This window comes from Podarcis vaucheri, assembly GCF_965113315.1.
Source record: "Podarcis vaucheri genome assembly, chromosome: Z".
In the NCBI taxonomy this organism is placed as follows: domain Eukaryota; kingdom Metazoa; phylum Chordata; class Lepidosauria; order Squamata; family Lacertidae; genus Podarcis; species Podarcis vaucheri.
This window is the reverse complement of record NC_138758.1, coordinates 34215218-34237851: the sequence shown is the minus strand read 5'-3', so window position 1 is coordinate 34237851 and position 22634 is coordinate 34215218. Positions and strand designations below refer to the sequence as shown.

General features: G+C 45.3%; 1 protein-coding gene across 1 annotated transcript in view; it reads left to right on the top strand.

Moving 5' to 3' along the window:
• COL5A1 (collagen type V alpha 1 chain) overlaps positions 1–22634 on the top strand; it is a 190816-nt gene that overhangs the window by 41702 nt on the left and 126480 nt on the right. Inside the window, exons 2-4 of the mRNA XM_082207903.1 lie at positions 1383–1550; positions 3726–3939; positions 5142–5304. Of these exons, the coding sequence (XP_082064029.1) occupies positions 1383–1550; positions 3726–3939; positions 5142–5304 (545 nt within the window). The remainder of the gene's footprint in view (positions 1–1382; positions 1551–3725; positions 3940–5141; positions 5305–22634) is intronic.

Here is a 22634-nt window from a genome sequence, read left to right as displayed (position 1 = left end):
TTATTTATATTTAATTTGTATACCATCCTTCATCTAAGGAACACTGGGCAGTTTAAAATATAAAAACAGAAGAATATATAACATAGTTACAAACAAAACAATTCCTCAGTGGCGTAGCGTGGGTTGTCAGCACCCGGGGTAAGGCAAGTAATTTGCGCCCCCTAACCCGTGGATTTGCGCCCCCTAACCCGTGGATTTGCGCCCCTAACCCTAACCCCCAGATGTTGCGCCCGGTGCGGCCGGCCCCCCCTGCACCCCCCACGCTACGCCACTGCAATTCCTCCCCTCCCCACCGTTTAAAAGGCCATAGATTGTTTAATTAGCCCAGGGTTTGGCAGAAATGGATACATTTGAAGAAAAGAAAGAAAGAAAGAAAAAAAGAGAGAGAGAAATGCAAATATTTGTTTGTAATTTGGGGGGTAGTTTTTGTTTTAAACACTTTTTAAAAAAGAAAACTGTTACAGAAAACTATATAGGGAATATAATAAGTCGCTGAAAAGAGGGGACACTGTTCTTCTGTTGAATGGAAACAACTGGGGTTTGGGATATTGAATGCATTTAAAGGCCAGGGAAAGCTTACAACATATTGAGGTTCCTGAGGAAAAGTGCCAGCGAGAAGGAGAATTTATTTTCCTCAGCCAAAATAAAGAAGTCACTTCACTATATTGAGTTAGCCCCGTTTACCTTGCTTCTGAAATTTCACCTGATCATTAGATTTGGGTTGTATCCAAAAGGAGAATAAGAGGTGACATGATAGAGGTTTGTAAAATGATGCACGGCCTTGAGAAAGTGGACAGAGAAACATTTTTCTCCCTCTCTCATAACACTAGAAATCGTGTACATCCAATGAAGCCGAATGTTGAAAGATTCAGGACACACAAAAGCAAGTCCGTCTTCACACAGCGCAGAGTTAAACTATGGATCTTGTTCCCCCGGGGAGACAGTGATGGCCACCAGATTGGATGGCTTTAAAGAGGACTGGGCCAATTCATAGAGAAGAGGGCTATTGATGGCCACTAGCTTGCGCTTGGGTCCTGTTTGAGGGTTTCCCATTGGGGCATCTGCATGGCCATTGTGAGAACTGGATGCTGCACTAGATGATCCAGGAGGGCTCTTCTTATGTTCATAATGCTGGTTCTACTCAAAGCAGAGGAACTGAAACAGAAGGGCATGGCTAACTTAGGTCCATTTAATTTCAATGGGTCCACTCTTATTTGGATAAAACCTATTTGGATACAACCCTTTCTCTCTTTTCCTTGGAAATAAATTATTTGATGCTTTTGTTGCTGTTCTGTTTCATGCATGTGGTCATGTGGAATAACCAAATGGCAATCTCTTTTCACCTTTTAATCCCGGTGCTTCTTCTCCCCCCCCCCTTACAGCTGAACCTGCAGATCTCTTGAAGGTATTAGATTTTCACAACTTACCCGATGGCATATCGAAAACAACAGGTTTCTGCACAAGCAGGAGGTCTTCGAAAGGCGCAGATGTGGCATATCGTGTGACCAAGGATGCACAGCTGAGTGCCCCAACCAGGCAGCTCTACCCTGGTAAGGCCTGTTTTTATTCTGAGGTTATGCAGAGTTAGACCATGTATCCATCTACCTACTCTGACCAGAAGCAGCTCTCCAAAGTTTCAGACAGAAGGCATTCCTTGCCCTACCTGGAGATGACATTGAGAATTGAACCCCGGACCGTCTGCATGCACAGCAAATGCTCTGCCACTAAGCTACAGCTTCCCTTTAAAAAAGAAAGAAAACAAGATTCCAGTCCTCATGGTTCTGAGAAAAAGGTCTAATTTAAAAAGGAGCCTGAGGAAGCTGTTTTATTATCAAATAGAACTCTAGGAGGTTTTGATCTATTGTTACTTTTAAATTTGGGGAATTTGAAAGCCTTTAAGATACATGTGTAAAAACTGTCTCGGTGGCTTCTCTCTGTGAGTTAGTGTTGCAATTCTTCAAAACAAAACGCCATAAGTGTTTTCCCACTCCCCATGTTTTGCCACGCTGGCAGTGGCTAATGCAACAGGATGCAAAGACCCTAAAACTACCAGCTTAGGAGAACAAAACCTTCTAATTATCTCAAAATATGCTATGAGGCAGAGGGCGCTTGGGTAGAAAGAGCTCTGTGGCTTTGTCTTCATCTCCCCATCTCAACACCCTTGATATTCAAATCCCCCAACCTCCATTTCCTTTGGAGATGCTCTGCAATTACTTCTGTTGTCTTTCTTTTAGCATCCCATCATTTGCTTGCTTGTGAGCTAGAGTAACATCTAGTTATTGGGATGATGTGTGTTATTAAAGAAGAAAAGGGATGAACGGTTTCAGAAAGTCCTAGGCAGCTGGCCAACCGACACATCCAAGGTCTAAACAAGGCCCTTTGGCTTATTGAGGGGTTTCGTACACAGGGCTTGACTTCATGGAATCATGGAATTGTAGACTTGGAAGAGCCTCCAACAGGTCGTTGGCAGGACTCACAGTTAAAGAATCCCTGACAGGTGGTCACCCAATTCTTGTCAATCTGCTTTGCAAAGCTCTGCCCCAAAATATGCAAAAACTCAGAAGAGTTGAGGGACATCATAATATTCTAGTCTTCATAGTTCTGAAGCATGGGCTGAATTAAATAGGGCCACCAGAATCTGCCACACCAAGTCAAGCCATTGGGCTTCCCAGTTCAGTTGTCTATACTGACTGCTAACTGTTTTCCATATTCCAGACAGGTGCTCTACCACTGAGGTTATGACCCTTTCTCTAAAAATAAATAAAGATTTTAGTCCTCGTGGTTCGGAATAAAGGACTGAAATAACTAGAAACATAGGAAGCTGCCTTCTATCAAGCTATCAGATTGGTCCAAATAGCTCAGCACTGTCTACACTGGCTGGCAGCGGCTCTCTAGGGTCTCAGAGAGGGAGTCTTTCTCAAGCCTTACCTGGAGGCTTACCTGCTATTGAACCTGGGGCCTTCTGCATGCAGAGTATGTGCTCTTCCAGAGAGCTATGGTCCCCCCCCACACACACACACATTAAAAAAATGTTCTGGTCCTTGTAGTTTTGAATAAATAGCTGGATTAAATACAATGTAGGCAGTTGCTTTCTGTTGAGTCAGAATATGGCTCCATGTAGCTCAGTACAGTGGTACCTCAGGTGACAAACACCTTGGGTTACAAACACTTCGGGTTACAGACTCCGCTAACCTGGAAGTAGTACCTCAGGTTAAGAGCTTTGCCCAGGATGAGAACAGAAATTGTGCGGCGGCAGCGGGAGGCCCTATTAGCTAAAGTGGTACCTCAGGTTAAGAACGGTTTCAGGTTAAGAACGGACCTCCGGAACAAATTAAGTACTTAACCCAAGGTACCACTGTACTGTTATCATTGACAGCTAGTGACTTTCCAAGGTTTCAGGCAGGGATCTCTCCCAGCCCTACATGCTTGTGCTACTGGGAATGGAACCTGGGACCTTCTGCATGCAAAGCAGGTGCTCCACCACTGAATTACAGCTTTCCCCCAAGGAACACTGCCTTCTCTGCACATTTTGAACTCATTGCTTTGGGTCCAACTCTACAATTCTGTCATTCTATGATATTTGGTCCCATTCCCATTTCCTTTTGGAAAAGGCCACCTAAGCAAGAGGCCTTTGTCACCAATCTTACAATATTGTGGTTTGGGGGTTATGCTTCCATTGCAGGGAATTAACCACTCTCTCTCCCGCCCCCCTTTTCCAATGCCAGCCTCTCCATTCCCTGAAGACTTCTCGATCCTAACCACTGTAAAAGCAAAGAAAGGGGGCCAGTCCTTCTTGGTGTCTATCTACAATGAGCAAGGCATACAGCAGATTGGTGTGGAGATTGGGAGGTCTCCCGTATTCCTATACGAGGACCACACAGGGAAACCAGGCCCTGAGGACTACCCTCTCTTCCGGGGCATCAACCTCTCAGATGGCAAGTAAGTCTGGCTTGGAACAGGTGGGTGAGACAGAGGGGTGTCAAAGATTTCTAATAAAACAGAAATGGGAGAGGACGTAGCCAGGGGTCATTTCTTCATCCCATGTCCTGAACCAAAACAAATGCAGCAAATAAGTACCTAAGAATAGCCCGCTGGATCAGGCTGTTTACCCTTCTAGTCCATCATCCTGTCCTTACAGTGGCCAACCTTGTGGATGAAACCCACAAGCAGGATCTGAGCACAAGAACATTCACCCCTCCTCTGGTTTTCAGCAACTGGTATTATTCAGAAGCATTATTGCCTCCAACCATGACCACTGAGATGCCTCCAGGATATTGTAGAGTTGAAGAAGGTTCAGAAAAGAGGATGGAGCGACTTCCCTATGAAGAAAGGCTGCGGCATTTGTGGGGCTGCAGCATTTGTGGGGCTGAAGCGCTTGTGGCTGTTAAGCTTAGAGAAAAGGTGATGAAGAGCAGACACGATAGAGGTTTATAAAATGATGCATGGCATGGAGAAAGCAGAGAGAGAAAAGTGTCTCTCCCTCTCTTATAACGCTGGAATTTGTGGGCATCCAATGAAGCTGAGTGCTGGAAGAGTCAGGACAGATAAAAGAAAGCCATTCTTCATGCTGCATGTAGTTAAATTGTGCAACTCACTGCAACCGGAAGGGGTGATAGACATCACCTAGCTTTAAAACAGAACTGGACAAATTCATGGAGGATGAGGCTGTAAATGGCTACTAGTTGTGACATCTGTGCTCTACCTACACAGCTGGAGGCAGCCATGCTTCCAAATATCAGTTTCTGGAGACCACAGGAGGGGAGAGTGCCCTTGTGGTAACTGCTTGCAGGTTTCCTATTGAGGGCGTCTGGTTGGCCACTGTGAGGACAGGATGCTAGACTAGATGGGCCATTGGCCTGATGCAGCAGGCTCTTCTTCTGTTCTTAAGAAGGACCTGAGCAAAGGAACACTCTCCCCTTCTGCATTTTCCAGCAACTGGCATTCAGAAGCATTATTGTCTCAGTCCATGGAGGCAGAGCATAGCCTCCATCATAGCTTCTATCCACTGATAGCCTTGTCCTCTATTAATTTGTCTTTTATTGACTGTGGGCATTCTGACAGGTTGTCCTCCTGGAGAAACAGGCTCTTCATAAGATTCGGAGTCTCCGTTTAACGTTCCGGTGGGGCTTCTTATTTCCCAGGTGGCATCGGATAGCTATCAGTGTCCACAAGAAGAACGTTACCTTGATATTGGATTGTAAAAAGAAGGTTACAAAGTTTTTGGACCGGAGTGACCATCCCATCATCGATGTCAATGGCATTATTGTGTTTGGAACAAGGATCTTGGATGAAGAAGTATTTGAGGTAAGCGTGAGAGAGAAAAGAGTTACTGAGAAGCCAGAATGGCATTTCAGGTTGTTGAAATATTGAGGGTGCTTTCTTTCTGTTGGAGAAGAATGTTCCAGATCAGAAACTGAGGGGTCACCAATATTGGGTTTTTTTTTAATTTCAGAGTGGCTTACATTACAAATGGTTAGAACACAACAGTCGCTGCACTCAGACACACATTGTAAAAGACATGGCATGAGAGGAAAAATGGATGAGGAGGGAGAGAGGTACCAAAATCTGGAAGGATGCTTATGATTCAGAAATGCATTTTCCTAGCCCTGTCCAGGTTAACTATAACAACCCCTGTGTTGGGTGGGGGGCAGCTCCACCCCCACCCCACCTAAGGGGACACTACTGATGGAGGGATAGTTATCTAGAGTATCAGGTATCTGTGTTTTCCAGCACATGTGATTAGCAGAAAGTTGTGTGTTGTGTACGAAAGCAAGCATTCCATGTGGATCTGTCCAGTGGAAGGTGTGATCCTTAATTGTCAGTAATGGTGCACTGTAGCTCATGGCATGGAGCTTTCTCCCACAAGCCTCTAAGAAGCTCCAATCTAGATGTACCCAGGATGCCTTGATAAGAGCGAGAACAGGCAGAGCGGAAGGGTTTGTATTTTTCCAGAGGCTGTCATTCACCATGCATATCAGTGACAGAAAGTTCCTTGTTGTGAATTATTGTAGGGCAAGATCTGTAAGGACCTGATGGAACTGTTTTATGGAGTATTTAATTATGTATGATTTTTATAACTAATTTCATGTGTGTAGAGCACTTAGAAGCCATTCTTTTTATAAAGCAATAAACAAAAACAACATCATTTCAGCAGGACACATAGATATCCTAAACAAATCTGGAATGTTTCTAACCACGAATGGTTGCAGACTTGTTCCATAATGGTGGCTGTTTTTAAAATAAAATAAAATAACATACCTTTTGGCTGAGCTGACTAATGAGGAAGCAGATTCCATTAAAGGATAATGTATTTTGGTGCTGATTTCCATCATATTGTAACAGGATCCTCCAAATTGGACCATTTTTATGCTTATGACCATGTAGCTGAATAGCCAAGGTTGGTTTTGGCAGCTGATTCAGACACCAGGCGGCAGATTTCATCACTGTCCCAAAAGCTAGACTTATTCCCTGCAAACTGGCTGGTCTTAAGTATCAACCAGACACCTATATTTTCCTTCTCCCCCCCCCCTTCCTTTCCTCCTCCTCACTTTTTTAAGATATACATTTTATTGCTTCACCCACCACCACCCAGAAACTACCTTGCTCATTCATTATCATTATTTTGGTCAATGTGTGTTCACAATGAAACAAAAACCCTGCCAGGTCTTCATGCTGGTGTAGCTGGGAGAGCATGGAGGCTCCCTACAATCAATATTTCATTATTTCCACATATTTATACAAGAAGCCAGTGGCGTAGCGTGGGTTCTCAGCACCCGGGGCAAGACAAGTAATTTGCGCCCCCTAACCCGGGGCAAGGCAAGTAATTTGCGCCCCCTAACCCGAAGGCTGGCGCGGGAGGAGGTCTCTCCGCCCCACCGCCAGCCTTCGGAGGAGGTCCGAGGACAGTGGGGTTCCTGCTTCCTCGAGGAGGGCCGGCCAAACGCGCCCCCCCAAATGTTGCACCCGGTGCGGCCGGCACCCCTGGCACCCCCCACGCTACGCCACTGCAAGAAGCAGCAATCAGTATTCAACCATGCCACCCCCACCCTGCAAAAGCACCAAATGTCCATTTAATTGCATTTAACTTGCAAGTCATTTCAGTTGCCAGATGTCCCCAGAGGCCTATAACCATGTACTATCAGTGTTGCATATATTACAGAACTGTGCCAGGTTGATTGAACAGTAGTGGCTTGATTGTTAGTTTGACTCTCTAGGACATGTTTGCATTTGTCCATTAATATTAAGCCCCAGAGTGGTGAAGTCCAGATATGAAACAGGTCTGCACTTAAATAACAATAACTTGCAAGAGTAAGTCAAGGGAGTTTCTGAAATGGACTTGAAATAGAAATTCTTCCTTGCTGGTAATTCCAAATGTCACCTAGAATGAGGATTCAACAACAACAAAAATCTGTTGGTAGCTCTCAAGCTGCCACCTACTTTCGTTGCTGATCAGTGCTCCTTAGCTCATTAGCTCACCCATTCAGGGTTTATATAGGAACACAGAAAGTTGCCTTCTGTTGGGTCAGACCATTGATGGTGCAATATTATTGAACCTGACTGGCAGGGGCTTTCCAGGATTCCCAGCCCCACTTGAAGACAGTAAGGGCTGAACCTCATACCTGCATGCTAAGAAGATGCTCTGCCACTGAACCCTATAAAGTTCCTACCTCTTGCAGTTCTGAAGGAAGGACATCATCAAATAGACTGACTGGCAGGGACTCTTCAGGGTTCCAGTCTTTTCTCAGTCCTAACGGGAGATGTTGCAAAGGATTGAACCTGGGGCTTTCTGCTCGCAAAGCAGATGCTCTACCAACGGCACCCCTGCTGTTCTCCATAGGCCCCTTCCTGTTAGTGTCAGGATAGCTTTAAGATGACAGTTCCTGAAGCCTTTGTCTGAGGGCCTTGTCAGACAGGCCAGTATCTAAAACAAGCAGCCTAACTCTTGGCTTGACAGGAGGGGTCATAATAATAGCGTTAATAAGCTCTGTGCCCATTGGGCTGTCATAAAAACTTAATCTGTTCACCCTGTCGCTAATGGCTTCATGGAGAAAAGAGAGTTTTCCAACTGTTTTTTTTCTGACACCATAGGTACCAACTCTTAGGTCTGAGGTGTCTTCAGCCCCACCAAAGTCTGTTGGAATAGGGCTGAGCCCCCACAATCTTGAGGGGCCAGGCCTCACAGCAGCAGCAGCAGGCCTTGCTGGACATCACAGGAGTGGCAAGCCTTACCGGGCCTGTGACAACAGTAGGCCTCACAGGGCCTCGCTGTGGTGGCAGCAGGCCTGACCAGGCCTTGCCGTGGTGGCAAGCCTTGGTGGGCCTCACAGTGGTGGTGGTCTCACCGCCCGCCCCCCCAACGTTGGGCAGAACTCTGCACCTCTGATCTCAATAGAGGATGGGGGCTCATTTTACGTTCTTATGGTTATAGACCACTTTGGTTGCCCTTATCTAGCTCCACTGCTTTGTATAATATATTTATTACGGTATTTACTCGAATGTGTCTTGGCCAAATTACGTCACAAAAAATAGGGTGTGCATTAGATTTGATGGCGCATTTGCATTCACCAGCAAATACTTTCTTTCAGTTTCAAGGTTTTGAAAATGGAGGTCCACATTAGATTTTGATGGCTCATTAGATTTGTGTAAATACGGTTCTTTTAGAATCATAGGACTAAGGAGTTGGAAGGGACTGCAAGGGTCACATCTAGTTCAGCCTCCTGCAACTCAGGAATCCCAGCTAAAGAATCCCTGACAGATGGCCATTGACCCCTGCTTAAAAAACCCCAAGGAGGGAGAGTCCACCACCTTGCAAGCCAAGGCCCTTTGACTTATTTGTTTCCCTCATTATGAAATAACCAGACAAGACAGAAAATATATACAGTGGTACCTCAGTTTACAAACTTAATCCGTTCCGGAAGTCCGTTCTTAAACCAAAATCGTTCTTAAAGTGAGGCACACTTTCCCTAATGAGGCCTCCCACTGCTGGTGCCCTTCCGCCATTCAGATTCCGTTCTTAGACCGAGGTAAAGTTCTCAAACCGGGACACTATTTCCGGTTTTGTGGAGTTCGTAAACTGAGTAGTTCGTAAACAGGGCTGTTCTTAAACTGAGGTACCACTGTAGAATGGGTTCAAATTAGGCCACAACTTTATTGATTACAGATGTGAATAGTTTGGCTTAGGCACAGGGTGGAGCCATCCCCTCCAACCCCTCTGCTGGGAGAGCATCTAAGGGTGAACTACCACTAGAGGGAGCCCTAATGAGCTACATCAAATAGGGGTACATCTGAGGGGTCCCAGTTGGAAGGAGTGCTATGGCCCTGGCTCCCACCTGGGCATTCGGATAGAAGCAGCTCTTCCTGGATCCCTTTACCAGGATACCCTTAACCAAGGAGGGGCAGGCAGAGGCTACGACCTTCCCTCGAACCAAGACTAGGCTTAAAGGTAAAGGTGCCTCTGACTGTTAGGTCCAGTCATGGCCGACTCTGGGGTTGTGGCGCTCATCTCACTTTACTGGCCGAGGGAGCCGGCGTACAGCTTCCGGGTCATGTGGCCAGCATGACTAAGCCGCTTCTGGCGAACCAGAGCAGTGCACGGAAACGCCGTTTACCTTCCCGCCGGAGCAGTACCTATTTATCAACTTGCACTTTGACGTGCTTTCGAACTGCTAGGTTGGCAGGAACAGGGACCTAGCAAAGGGAGCTCACCCTGTCGCGGGGATTCAAACCTCTGACCTTCTGATCCCCACTGCCTAACCTCACAAAGTTGTGAGAATTGCTGCATTGTCCTAAATAATAAGAATAAGAATAGGAATTTTATTTATCTGCCTATCTGACTGTGTTGCCCTAGCCATTCTGGGCAGCTTCCTATGTATATAAAAACATAATTAAACATTAAACATTTAAAAGCTTCCCTGTACACAGCTGCCTTCAGATGTCTTCTAAAGGTTGTATAGTTACTTATCTACTTCGCTCAGAGGTCTCATAACTCAATACCCTTCAACATTTCTCTGATGAAAATAGGGATGTCCTAAGGAAAAGGACATTCTGGGATCAAGTCAGAAGCTAGGATGGTTTCTGTAAATCTTGGACTGTTCCCTGGAAAGCAGGGACACTTGGGGGGTCTGTTGCTACGAGGTAGGTGGAAACCCAATGGCTGGTGCCAATTTGCCAAGTGGAAATCTTCCTACCTGGCCCTGAATATGGCAACCAACAGTGCCATAGCAAAGTCTAGCCTGCAGAAAGAAACTTACAAAAAAGTGAAGGGAGGGTGGGAGAACTGATTATGGTGAAGTGGGAAGGAGGCCTGGTCAGGCCTCAATTTATCGCCCCTGGGTACAGACCCAAGTGGCATTTATTGGTTGGTTGGGTCTGCCCCCATGGGGAATTCCACCTCACACTTGCCTGCTATTGGCCAATATTTGGGCAGGCAAATCCACCTAGACAACCTTCCCAACTCGCAGATGTGGGCATGGTCAGGCTGCAATGAGATCCGACTAAGGAAGGTAAGTGGACTTCTGAGACCATAGAATTATAGAACTGAAGAGTTGGAAGGGATCCCAACGGTCATCTAGTCCAACCCCCTGCAATGCAGAAATCACAGTTGTTTTTATTTTTGGATCCCTTTTCTAATGATCCCTAGCAAGGAATTTTCTTTTTCTCAGTTGCCATGTGCTGGGTGTGTCTTGTTGAAAACCTCTCTCTGCCCACACCCCATCTCCCAGCTGCAATTCTGCCAATTCTTCAGATATTATATCAAGGGAGGGAGGAGATGGTTGACTTTATAAAACCCGCAATTATGGCTAAAGTCAATAATCCCCCGTTTCATTGTCCCTGTTCACAAGCTTCTATTCTCACCCAATGCACCACCCTTTTTGCCATCTGTCATAGTTTAATGGGTTTATAGCAGGGATTATTTGGACTCATCCGCCTGTCAGATTAATGTGTCATTATCAGACTGAATGGGATCACTCAGCCTGAACCAGTCTAGGAGAGACGCTCTGAGCTCATTAAGAGAGATCATAAAATGCTCTTGAAACCTCATCTCCGCATTACACACTGCGAGCAGATAACTGAAAAGTCTAAGCTGTCGGAGTCAGGAACGGGTTGTTCTATCTCAGCGGTGGAGTTCACACCTGGCATGGGTGATTTCACTGTCAATGTCTGGCTTACACACACACACACACACACACACACACACACACACACAGTCTCAGTAGATTTAGGGAAGCCACATCTGTGTTTGTCCACATGCCCAAAAGAACATGAGAACAGTATGCTGGATCAGGCCAATGGCCCATCTAGGGCAACATTCTGTCCTCACAGCTGCCAAATACCACACAGAATCTAGGATTCTGGATAGACTGCTTTTGGCATTGGAGGTTCCACAAGAACATAAAAAGATCCTTTTTGCTGGATCAGGTTGGTAGTAGCCCATGTAATCCAGCACCCTGTCCTCACAGTAGCTGACCAGATTTAGTTATTCATTACATTTATTTCCCACCCTTTCCCAAGGAGCTCCATTTCCCCATTTAATCCCCACAACAACCCTGTGAGGTGGGTTAAAATGAGCAGCATCCCAGTGCAGGATGCTTCCCTTCCCCTCCTTTGTTTTCCAGCAACTAGTATTCAGAAGCATTGCTACTTCCAATTGTGGAAGCAGATTGTAGTCATCGTGGCTAGTAGACATTGATAGCCTTATCCTCCACAAATTTGTTCAGTCCTTCAGTAAAGCCACCCAAGTTAGTGGCCATCCCTGCCTCCTCTTTCTCCGTAGAGCTCAAGGTGGTTTGCATAGTTCTGAGCCTTTTCATTCCCCAAAACAACCCTGCAAGGTAGGTTAGGCCAAGAGTGAGCAACTGGCCCAAAGTGTGCTTCAAATGGCCAAATGTGGGAATACGAACCCTGGTCTCCTAGGTCCTAATCCAATACTCGACAGTTCCTCTTTTCCCAGGCCTTTGGCTAATTAAACCATTTATGCCCTTTTAAACTGTGTGGTGGTGGGTACTGTTTTTGTTTGTTATTACAGGGTGTGGGTGGGTGTGTTCATATTGTAAACCGCCCAGTGTTCTTTGGATGAAGGGTGGCAGATAAATAAAACAAACAAGCAAACAAACCATTACACCACACTGGCTGTGCAGAAAAGGTTGTTGGGGAAACTAGGAGAACATGCCAGCAGAACTACCCTTCCCCAATATGCTGAAAGAGTGGGCATGGCCAGGGTAGGACATCATAAATAGATGTGGAAGGAAGCCTCCTCTTTGCAGGTGCCTGCTTTGGGTTCACAGCTGTGTTTGAATGATCCATTTCATTTGTTTCTGCAGCCTGGTGGCAACTCTCCCTCTCGCAGCTCATGTTTTGGAACAATCGCTGTAATTTGGCAGTGAGGCTGGTGCTCTGAAATGGGGCATCCTCCATCCCTCTGTTGAGTTGAGATCCAGACACCTACTTTAGCTATTCTTCCCCCATCCCACTTGAGCTAGCTGCCAGAGGGAGTAAATTTATGACCTTGGCTTTGTGTTGGACCACTTCGGCCAACAGTGATTTCACTTTTCTTCCTGCAAAGCCCTTTAAGGAAGTCTCTCTCTTTTTTTTAAGCCTCCAGTACATCACATGGAGCGATGGAAAAACTAAAACAGCGAGCGCCAGCATTTATTCTGGCACTCATTACATTACAGGGAAATGGACGGTTCTTCTCCACAAGCTCGGGGTGTAATTTATGGTTTTCATCATTGGGGTTTTGCTTTGGTTTAGCTCCCCCTATTGTTATTGTTATTTTTCTTTTTTTAAAGAAAGAAGGGTCTTATTTTCTCCTGGAACAGGCAGTCACTTTGAGCATCTGGATCAAATCACCAGGATGTTTTGTGTGTGTGTGTGTGTGTGTAGGTGGCGAGTCGTAAGTTTTGCCTATTGGAAAAAAATGAATGTTGTCATCTATCTGAGGTTCTACCTCTGGAAAAGTTTATGATTGTGTCGAGACGGCCTTGCGCTGACTCCAAGCAATGCTGTCACTTCAAGAAAAAACGGTCAGCTACTCCAGTTCAGGGCAGACTCGTAAGGAATTGGGATTTTGTGGCACCCAGGAAGGCTCAGAAGCTTCCTCTGGTAGCTGCCTGGTGATGTACTGACTAGAGTGTAATGGTTAGCAATGGGAGATGGAGAAAAATCCAGAGTGTAGTAGTTGGATTGTCTGACTAGGACCTTGAGAGAGGCCAGGGTTCAAATCCTCACTTGGCCGTGAAGCTCACTGTGTGTGACCGTGTGCCAGTCACTTTCTCTCAGTCTAGTGTACCTCACAGGGTTGTTCTGAGGATAAAATGGGGAAGAGGAGAGCCATGTACACCACCTTGAGCTCCTTGCAGGAAAGGGGGGGGGAGCATAAATGCAATATATAAATGCTTGCTCTTCCCTCATGCCTCTGCAGCTTGGCAAGAATCCAGGGGTAGGCCAGAACAATCATGGGTTCAATCTTTGGCATTTTCAGGTGAGTCTGGGAATATCCCTGTACAAAACCTTGGAAAGCTGCAGCCCTGTGTTAACAAAGCTAAGTTAGGTGGATCAAAGTTCTGGTTCAAAATAAGGCAGCTTCCTAGATTTCTCTTTAAATCACTTCCCGTTTATACAGATCTAGGAGGACGAGAAGCCTGTTCTAGTTTAGAGTTATGTAGCTTAGTGGCAGAGCATCTGTTATACTCACAGAAAAGCCCAGGGTTCAATCCCTGGCATCTCCTGGTAAAGCCATGGTAGCTTTATATGCTCTTACCAGAGGACAGTGTGAGGAAGCTCACAAGGGCAGCAGCACTGAGTGTGTGTGTGCACTTTTGTGTTGGGAGAGGCTGTTGTCGGGCATTTGGATGAAAACACCAAAACTGAGAACACAAGAATGTAAGAATAGCCTCCTGGATCAGGCCAGTGGCCCATCTATTCCAATAGCCTGTTTTCACTGTTGCTAAGCAGATATCTGCCTATGGTCAACCTGCAAGCAGGACCTAAGCACAAGAGCAACCCTCTCTCCTCCTGTAGTTTCCAGCAACTGGGATCCAGAAGCATTGCTGCCTCCAATTGTGGCAGCAGAGCATAGGCATCATGGCTAGTAGCCTTCTCCTCCTCTATGAATTCGTCTAATCCTCTTTTAAAGCTGTCTAGGTTGATGGACATCACTGCCTCCTGTGGGAGGTAGTTCCATACTTTGACTATGCACTGCGTGAAGAAGGACTTTTTAATGTGCCCTGAATGCATTAAGCTGCATTGGATGTCCATGGGTTAGGAGAGATCCACTCTATCCACTTTCTCCATGCCCCACATAATTTTACTTAACAGGCAGCAGAAGAGGATCTGAGTATCCTAGTCCAATCCTCTGACCTAAAACCAACTAAGATTTTTTTTAAAAGCAGGCCAAACTCATTATGGAATGCAAACCGAATTCTAATAGACTAAAAGCAAATGGAGAAACAAAACGAGTCGTTCTTGGTTCCCTACTCTTGCATTTCACAATGAGACAGGGAAAGAGGAACTCTTTTCTCAGGATGCAAATGTTTGAGAAATCGGAGGATGGATTTGAGCACGGCACCAGTGCTGGCAGAGCAGACCCCCTTTGGCAACCAGTGGAGAGCAGTCCATGCATTGGCTCATTACAGGGGATGGATAACATGAAGCACAGCTCACCATCAGTCTTTTGGCTTGTGGCTGCGTTTTGGAGGTTAGGTTTCCCTGATGGATAATGAGAGAGCAAGGGTGTAATTTGTTCCATGGAAATTATAACCTTACCATGGTGCTGCCTCTTTGGATGCTCATATTCCCTCTTTTCCCGCCTGTGAAACAAACAGCTTCTCTGCTCCCCCACACCATTTCCCTGAGACAATCCTTTCCTATACAAACGTAGTGGAGTCCAATAAATCTGAAATATTGTTTTCTGTTGTATAAGTCATAATTTAAGGACACTTTTGTTATAGAAGTTTAAACACTAGGCAATATAGGAACATTAGTTCCATTCCTTCCATAACATCTGCATATCAAATTGATTTATTGATAATAAATATCTATAAAAAGTAATCATGGGGTGGGGTTTTTTAGTTTTAAAGGATTTAACCAGTCATTCTAGTATCTCAGATGTCTCAGAAGCTGAATAAAGTTGTTAAGAAATGTTGTAGCTGTAGATATTGCCATTGGGTTGCATACTATAGCTGATATTTAGCTCTTAACACAGCGTACATTAAAAATTCATCTTCATCATGCATCAGTTGATCCAAGCACCATCTTTTCTCCAATTTTGAAAATTGGGGTTTCCCATAAAGTAAATTTACCATGGGAAAATGGGTCAAATCTTTTTTTATTAGACATTGTATTGCATAGCTTTCCAACTGATACAATTGTTTCCAGAGATAGCAACATTCTAATGTATTTTGATACTAATACTGTCCATCCAACCAAAGGTGCACTGTATGTATGTATGTATGTATGTATACAGTGGTGCCTTGGTTGCCGAACGGCTTGGCTCCCAAACAAATTGGCTTCTGAACACTGCAAACCTGGAAGTGAGTGTTCCGGTTTTCAAATGCTTTTTGGAAGCCGAATGTCCAAAATGGCTTCCATGGCTTCCGATTGAGTGCAGGAAGCTCCTGAAGCCAATTGGAAGCCACACCTTGGTTTTCGAATGGTTCTGGGAGTCGAAAGGACTTCCGGAATGGATTAAGTTTGACAACCAAGGTACCACTGTATTCCAGAGTTGCTTCTAATAGTTAATGCTTGACAATAAATGAGCATGATGATATCACTGAAAACCACGAGCAGGTGCAGAAGAGAATGGCTCCTGTGCTTGAATCCTGCTTGGGGGCTTCCCACTGGGGCATCTGGTTAGCTACTGTGAGAGGCTGGACTAGATGGACCATTGGCCTGATCCAACAGGCTCTTCTTATGTTTTTAAGAAATATAGAAACCACCCACTTTGGTGGGGAGTGGAATTATTAGTAATAATAATACCCACCAATCTGGTTGGATTTTCCCAGCCACTCTGGGTGACTTACAGCATATATTGAAACATAGTAAGCTGATTCCCTCTGGCCTGTGGGAGCATCCAATTTTTCCCTTCTATTATGCTCCTGAGATTGAAACACCGTTGAGGTGTGTCATTGTTCTCTTTGAGCTGATGGTTGAAAATTAGCCATGGCTTGTAGTAGTAGCAAATACAGGATCTTGGAGGAGGTTGAATTCCTGTGCCACCACCAGGATTATATACTTCCACACACACCAGAAATTAGTGGAATTTACCCTCACCCCAAAGATAAGGCAAGCCCTCCTGCTCACATACACCCCAACCAACTGTAAGGAGGAGCCCAGTCAGATAGGCAGGGTAGGTAAAGCTAAAGGTACTCTTGACACTTAGGTCCAGTTGCGGACGACTCTGGGGTTGCGTGCTTATCTCACTCTGTAGGCCGAGGGAGCCGGCGTACAGCTTCCGGGTCATGTGGCCAGCATGACCAAGCTGCTTTTGGCAAAACCAGAGCAGAGCTTGGAAACGCCGTTTACCTTCCCACTGGAGCAGTACCTATTTATCTACTTGCACTTTGACGTGCTTTCGAACTGCTAGGTTGGCAGGATCAGGGACCAAGCAACGGGAGCTCACCCCGTCGTGGAGATTCAAACCGCCAACTTTCTGATTGGCCCTAGCACCTGTGGTTTATTATATCATAAATCATAATTCATAAATCATGATTCATAAAAGGTAATTCATAAAAAGTAGTTCATGAATTATAATTCATAAAAGTAATTCATAAATCATTACTCATAATTCATAAAAAGCAATTCACAATTCATAATTTATAAATTATAAATCATGAATATCATAAATATCATAAATACCATGATTCAGGAATCAGGAATCAGGAACCATAAATAAACCGCAATTCATAATTCTTAATTCATAATTCATAAATATCATGGATCATAAGTCATAAAAGAATTCATAATTCACAAATATCAGTAATCATAAATCATGATTCATAATTCATGATTTAGAATTCATGATTTAGAATTCATAATTCATAAATATCATGGATCATAAGTCATAAAAGAATTCATAATTCACAAATATCAGTAATCATAAATCATGATTCATAATTCATGATTTAGAATTCATGATTTAGAATTCATAATTCATAAATATCATGAATCCTAAATCATGAATCATGATTCATAATTCATAATTCATAAATATCATGAATCAAAAATCATGAATCATAATTCATGATTCATAGGCTTGATTAGCCTCTCTCTGTTCTTCCCTCTGCACAAAATTACCTGTTCTTTTGACAGTAAAGGGCATCTCTGTCACCATAGAAATAGGCACGGAATGGAGTGAGATTTGTTTAGTCTCCATTTGAAAGAACCATGTGGACTAGGATCTTACTTTAGTTTTAGGGAAAGGGCCGCAGCTCAGTAGTGGAGCATGTGCTTTGCATGCAGATGATCCCGGGTTCTTGATGGCATCTCCAGGTAGGCCTGGGGGAAAAATCCCTGCCTGGAACCCTGGAGATCCAATGCTACCTGTCAGTGCACAGAATACTGATCAGTGTTCTGAAAGAGTGTAAGACAGGTTCCTAAGTACTATGAACAGCTGTCCTCCCAAGGAACACTCCCAAAATAATCAAAATGGACACCTCCATGGATTGGCTAATTGGAATCCCCATTTAGTCTCCATCCTAAGAGAGACATGCCTAGTCCTCCTTGGAGTGAGGCAGATTTCAGAGTAGATGGGAAGCATTAAGTGCATCATCACTCAAGGGACAGGATGGGGGCCTGTAAGAGTGTGTTCCTAATGAGTTCCACAGGCTTTTTGGAGAGAAGGCTGTGTCTCGTTTTACCTCTCTGCCTGTGTCTGTTGTGCAAACGAACCGGCTCCAAGAACATGGAAAATCCATCTCCTGCCAGATGGATGGTTTTCTCCCTGGCACACAGTCTCCTACTGGATCCACTTCAGGAGATGAAACCCTTTTAAACAAAACCGTGTGTGTGTGTTCCTCCCTGAGTCAGGAAGACTAGAGCTTTGAGATGGGGATGGGGACATTGCTTCAGCATCATACAGAGAAGGCTCTCACCAGTGTGGTGTAGTGGTTAAGAGCGGTAGTCACGTAATCTGGGAAACCGGGTTCGTGTCTCCGCTCCTCCACATGCAGCTGCTGGGTGACCTTGGGCCAGTCACATTTCTCTGAAGTCTCTCAGCCCCACTCACCTCACAGAGTGTTTGTTGTGGGGGAGGAAGGGAAAGGAGAATGTTAGCCGCTTTGAGACTCCTGAAGGGGAGTGAAAGGCGGGATATCAAATCCAAACTCTTCTTCTTCTTCTTCTTCTTCTTCTTCTTCTTCTTCTTCTTCTTCTTCTTCCTGGCTCTTAACCACTCAGCTGAAGTCAGGGCACATAAAAGAAAGTTCTTAGTTATGCAACTATGGAACTCACTCCCACAGGAGGCAGTGATGCACACCAACCTTAAAAGGTAAAGGGACCCCTGACCATTAGGTCCAGTCGTGGCCGACTCTGGGGTTGCGACGCTCATCTCGCTTTATTGGCCGAGGGAGCCGGTGTACAGCTTCCAGGTCATGTGGCCAGCATGACTAAGCCGCTTCTAGTGAACAAGAGCAGCGCACGAAAATGCTGTTTACCTTCCTGCCAGAGTGGTACCTATTTATCTACTTGCACTTTGACGTGCTTTCGAACTGCTAGGTGGGCAGGAGCTGGGACCGAGCAACAGGAGCTCACCCCATCCTTCTGATCGGCAAGTCCTAGGTTCTGCGGTTTAAACTACAGCACCACCCACCAGTGGCGTAGTGTGGGGGTGCAGGGGGGGCTGGCCGCACCGGGCGCAACATCTGGGGGTTAGGGTTAGGGGGCGCAAATCCATGGGTTAGGGGGCGCAAATTACTTGCCTTGCCCCGGGTGCTGACAACCCACGCTACGCCACTGCCACCCACATCCTTGCACACCAACCTAGATTGGTTTAAAAAAAGATTGGACAAATTCGTGGAGGAGGAGAGGGCTATCAATGACTACTAGCCACAATGGCTGTGCTCTGCTTCCCGGTATTCAGAAGCATGACTGTCTCTAATTGTGGAGGCAGAGCATGGCCATTGTGACTAGCAGCAATTGCTAGCCTTATCCTCCATGAATAAATACATGATTATTCAGAAATAATGAAAGAATGAAAGAAGAGACTGCTAGATCAGGCCAGTGGCCCATTGGGTCCAGCATCCAGTTCTCCCAGTGGCCAACCAGATGCCTCAGTGGAATGTTCTCTCCTCTTGCAGTTTCCAGTAACAGGTATTCAGAAATATTGCTGCCTCCCACCATGGAGGCAGAGCACAGCCAACCTCGCTAATAGCCCTCATTAGCCCTCTCCTCCATGAATTTGCCCAGTCCTCTTTGAAAGCCATCTAAGTTGTTGGCCATCACTGCCTCCTGTGGGAGGGAGTTCCATAGGCTCACTATGCATTGCTTGAAGAAGGTTGTTGTTGTTTTTTTAATCTGTTCTGAATATTCCTGCAGTCAACGCTGTTGGATGTCTGCCAGTTCTAGTAATATGAGAGAGGGAGCAAAACTTTCCCTTCAACTTTCTCCATGCCATGCATTGCACCATTTTATAAACTTCTGTCATGTTGCGTCTTACTCACCTTTTCTCCAAACTGAAAAATCAATTCCCTTGATTGTTTGGGTTGATCTTAGATTGTGATGATTTCATTGGAAGGCACTAATTTGCTTTTTGAGTTCCTGATTTGACGAATTTAGAAATATATTGCACCCAAACATATGCTAAGTGTGCATGCAGTGTAGTGCCTGAGCTGTTTTTCTGGCAATCATCTGGGGCTCCTCCCTCTTAACCCCCCAACCCACCCCCATGGCCCTCTTCAGCTATTCATGACTCACGGTGGAAAAATGTCAAAACAAGTGTAAGGACATTTAATTTGATTTGTTTTGGCTGGTTGGAACACAGCAAACTGGGCATCTGAGCAGGCTGTATTTTCCACACACACCCCACCCCCTAACAAAGAATTCAAGAATGGAATAATTTGGTGAGTGTAAGTAGCTCTTGCTTTAATTGGCCCAGCCTCCTTAGTAACTTTTGGAAGATCAGAGACCATCAGTAGTCTAGGACTGCTGAATTAACAAGACAATTTGGCCTGATCAACTAATTTTTCAAGCGAGCTTCGTGAGTATCTGAGTTTGGAGGAGCTTTGGGGGAGAACCACTGTCATGAGCCCCCCTCCCTCAGTGAGCCTACCTGCTTGCCCCTATTAAAAAGGATAAGAGCCCTGCTGGATGAGGTCAATGAGCCTTCTGGAAGAAAAGACTTAGAGGAGATAGGATAGCCATTTTCAAATATCAAATGAATTCAAGTTACAAGATAGAAGGCTCCAAATAAACATTAGGAAGAACTCTCTGAGGGCAAGAGCTGTTCGACCGTGCAGCAAACTTCTTCGGGAGATTGTGGAGGCTTTTAAGCAGAGGTTGGATGGCCACCAGTCATGGATGCTTTAGCTGAGGTTCTTGCATTGCAGGGGGTTGGACTAGATGACCTTTGGAGGTGCTTTCCAACTGAACAATTATATGACACAGTGAAAAGTTTGGGGAAACTGGAAGACAAATTTAGGCACATTTCTCCTTAGAATAAGCTCATGTTTGGCTTGGGGGCTCTTCAATGTGTAACACCGGTAAGATTTTGAAAAATTAAACGGCCTGTTTCGCTGGGGCTGTTTTGATGGTTTGGAGGCCGGGGAAAATTTGAATCCCTGGATTAAATGCCGAAACCAAGACCCAATGGCAAATGGGGACTTATGCCAAGGAAGGAAACTTAATATCCAATTGAACAGAGAAAGAAAACACCACAGTCAGGGGTTGCGACTTAACTCCCGAGAAGCTGCAGAGATGAAACCAGGGTTTGGGCAGCCTTTGGCAGTGCAGAGCCCCTTGAATTTGGCTGACAGAGGCATTTTTGGGATCCCTCTGGGCCCACTCCGTTTCTCCAACAAAAACTTAGCAATTTCCATCACAACAGCAGCCTGTTTTGGATCAAGGGGCCAGTTCGGAGGAGACAGCCGGTTCCCGCATCGATCTGTAGCGGGCAGGGAGGTGCCAGCAACAACATCCCAGTTCCCAGCCTCTATTTGGCAGCCAGCAATAGATGTGGAAAGGATCCGAGCCTTATTCTTGGCTGCTTCAGGACGCCATGTAGGAATGAGAAGTTGGTGATGGGGAACCAGGAATGGTACTGTGTTTTGCTGGTTCCTGGCTCTGCCTGGTTCTTGTTATAATTTTATGATCGACTATGGTGTCGATCATGCCAACCTTACAAAGTAGCCCACAAACTACCTGGGCTGCCCACACAACACCTATGCGGGATTCTTGAGCTGCAATTCTTGTATTGCAGATGGTTGGCCTAGATAATCAGTGGGTTCTCTTCCAACTCTACAATTATATGATTCCAAGTAATTTGTGTAGGGTCAGCTCAATACATTTTTGCTAACCAGAGATAAAGGGAGGAATGAGGCTCAGAGGAAGAACATCTGCTTTGCATGCAGAAGGTCCCAGGTTTGATCCCCAGTGGTGTCCTCATGGTGTGACAGCAGAACACTTCCTTCTGTAAAGTTGGAGAGTTGCCACTACCGCTCAGTGCAGACAGTAGTGAGCTGAATAGACTATCTGAAGGCACCTCCTATGCTCCTTTTTAATTCAGCCCATTGTTATACAGAACACTGAGGACTCAAATCTTACGTTATTCTCCTCATCAGCTGTAGGGACGGCATGCCAACCTATGTCCCTTATGTGTCAATCATAGGTCTGTTCCATCCAAGAGAATGCATGAAAACATATGCACATAAAACATACATTTTTTGAACACACCTCTTCCCAGCCTCTCCAGAATTTCAGATAAGAATGTTAAGTCTCTTCCTTTAAATTCCTGGGAGTCCGTCTTAGTGAAGACCTTACTTGGAAGGTCAATACAGCCCAGGTGGTTAGGAAGGCCCAACAGAGATTTCATTTCCTTAGGGTCTTTTGAAAGAACAATGTTAGAAAGCAACTGATGATTTCCTTCTATCTGTCCACAATAGAAAGTGTTCTCTCATACTGTATTACGGTGTGGTACACTGGTTTGACAGCCATGAACAGAAAGTCCCTACAGAGAGTGGTGAAGACAGCACATGATATCATGGGCTGTCCCCTGAGTCTGCTAGATGTCATTGCAAGACACCGTTGCCTCAGAAGAGCAAGGAACAGTCTCAGGGATGACTCAAACCCTGCCCAGCACCTTTTTAATCTCCTGCCCTCAGGCAGGAGATATAGAAGCATGATAAGCTGCACCAACAGGTTAAAGAACAGTTTCTGCCTGTGAGCCGTGAGGCTGCTGAATGGAAGACAGCAACATTGCAGCTGACGTTCGGGATTGGTGGTCGTAGGACAGCACACAGAGTGTAACAAGGACTGAGAGATTGTGGGAGGGAGCGGGGGGCTCGTTTAATCTCACTGTAAACAAGTGGTACAGTGAAAATAAAGTATTTCTATTTCTATTTTTTTCCCCTTTTCTCAGCCCTACCTGGAGAGGCTTTTGGGGTTCAAACTGGGACCTTCTGAATGCAAAGCAGATGCTTAGTCAC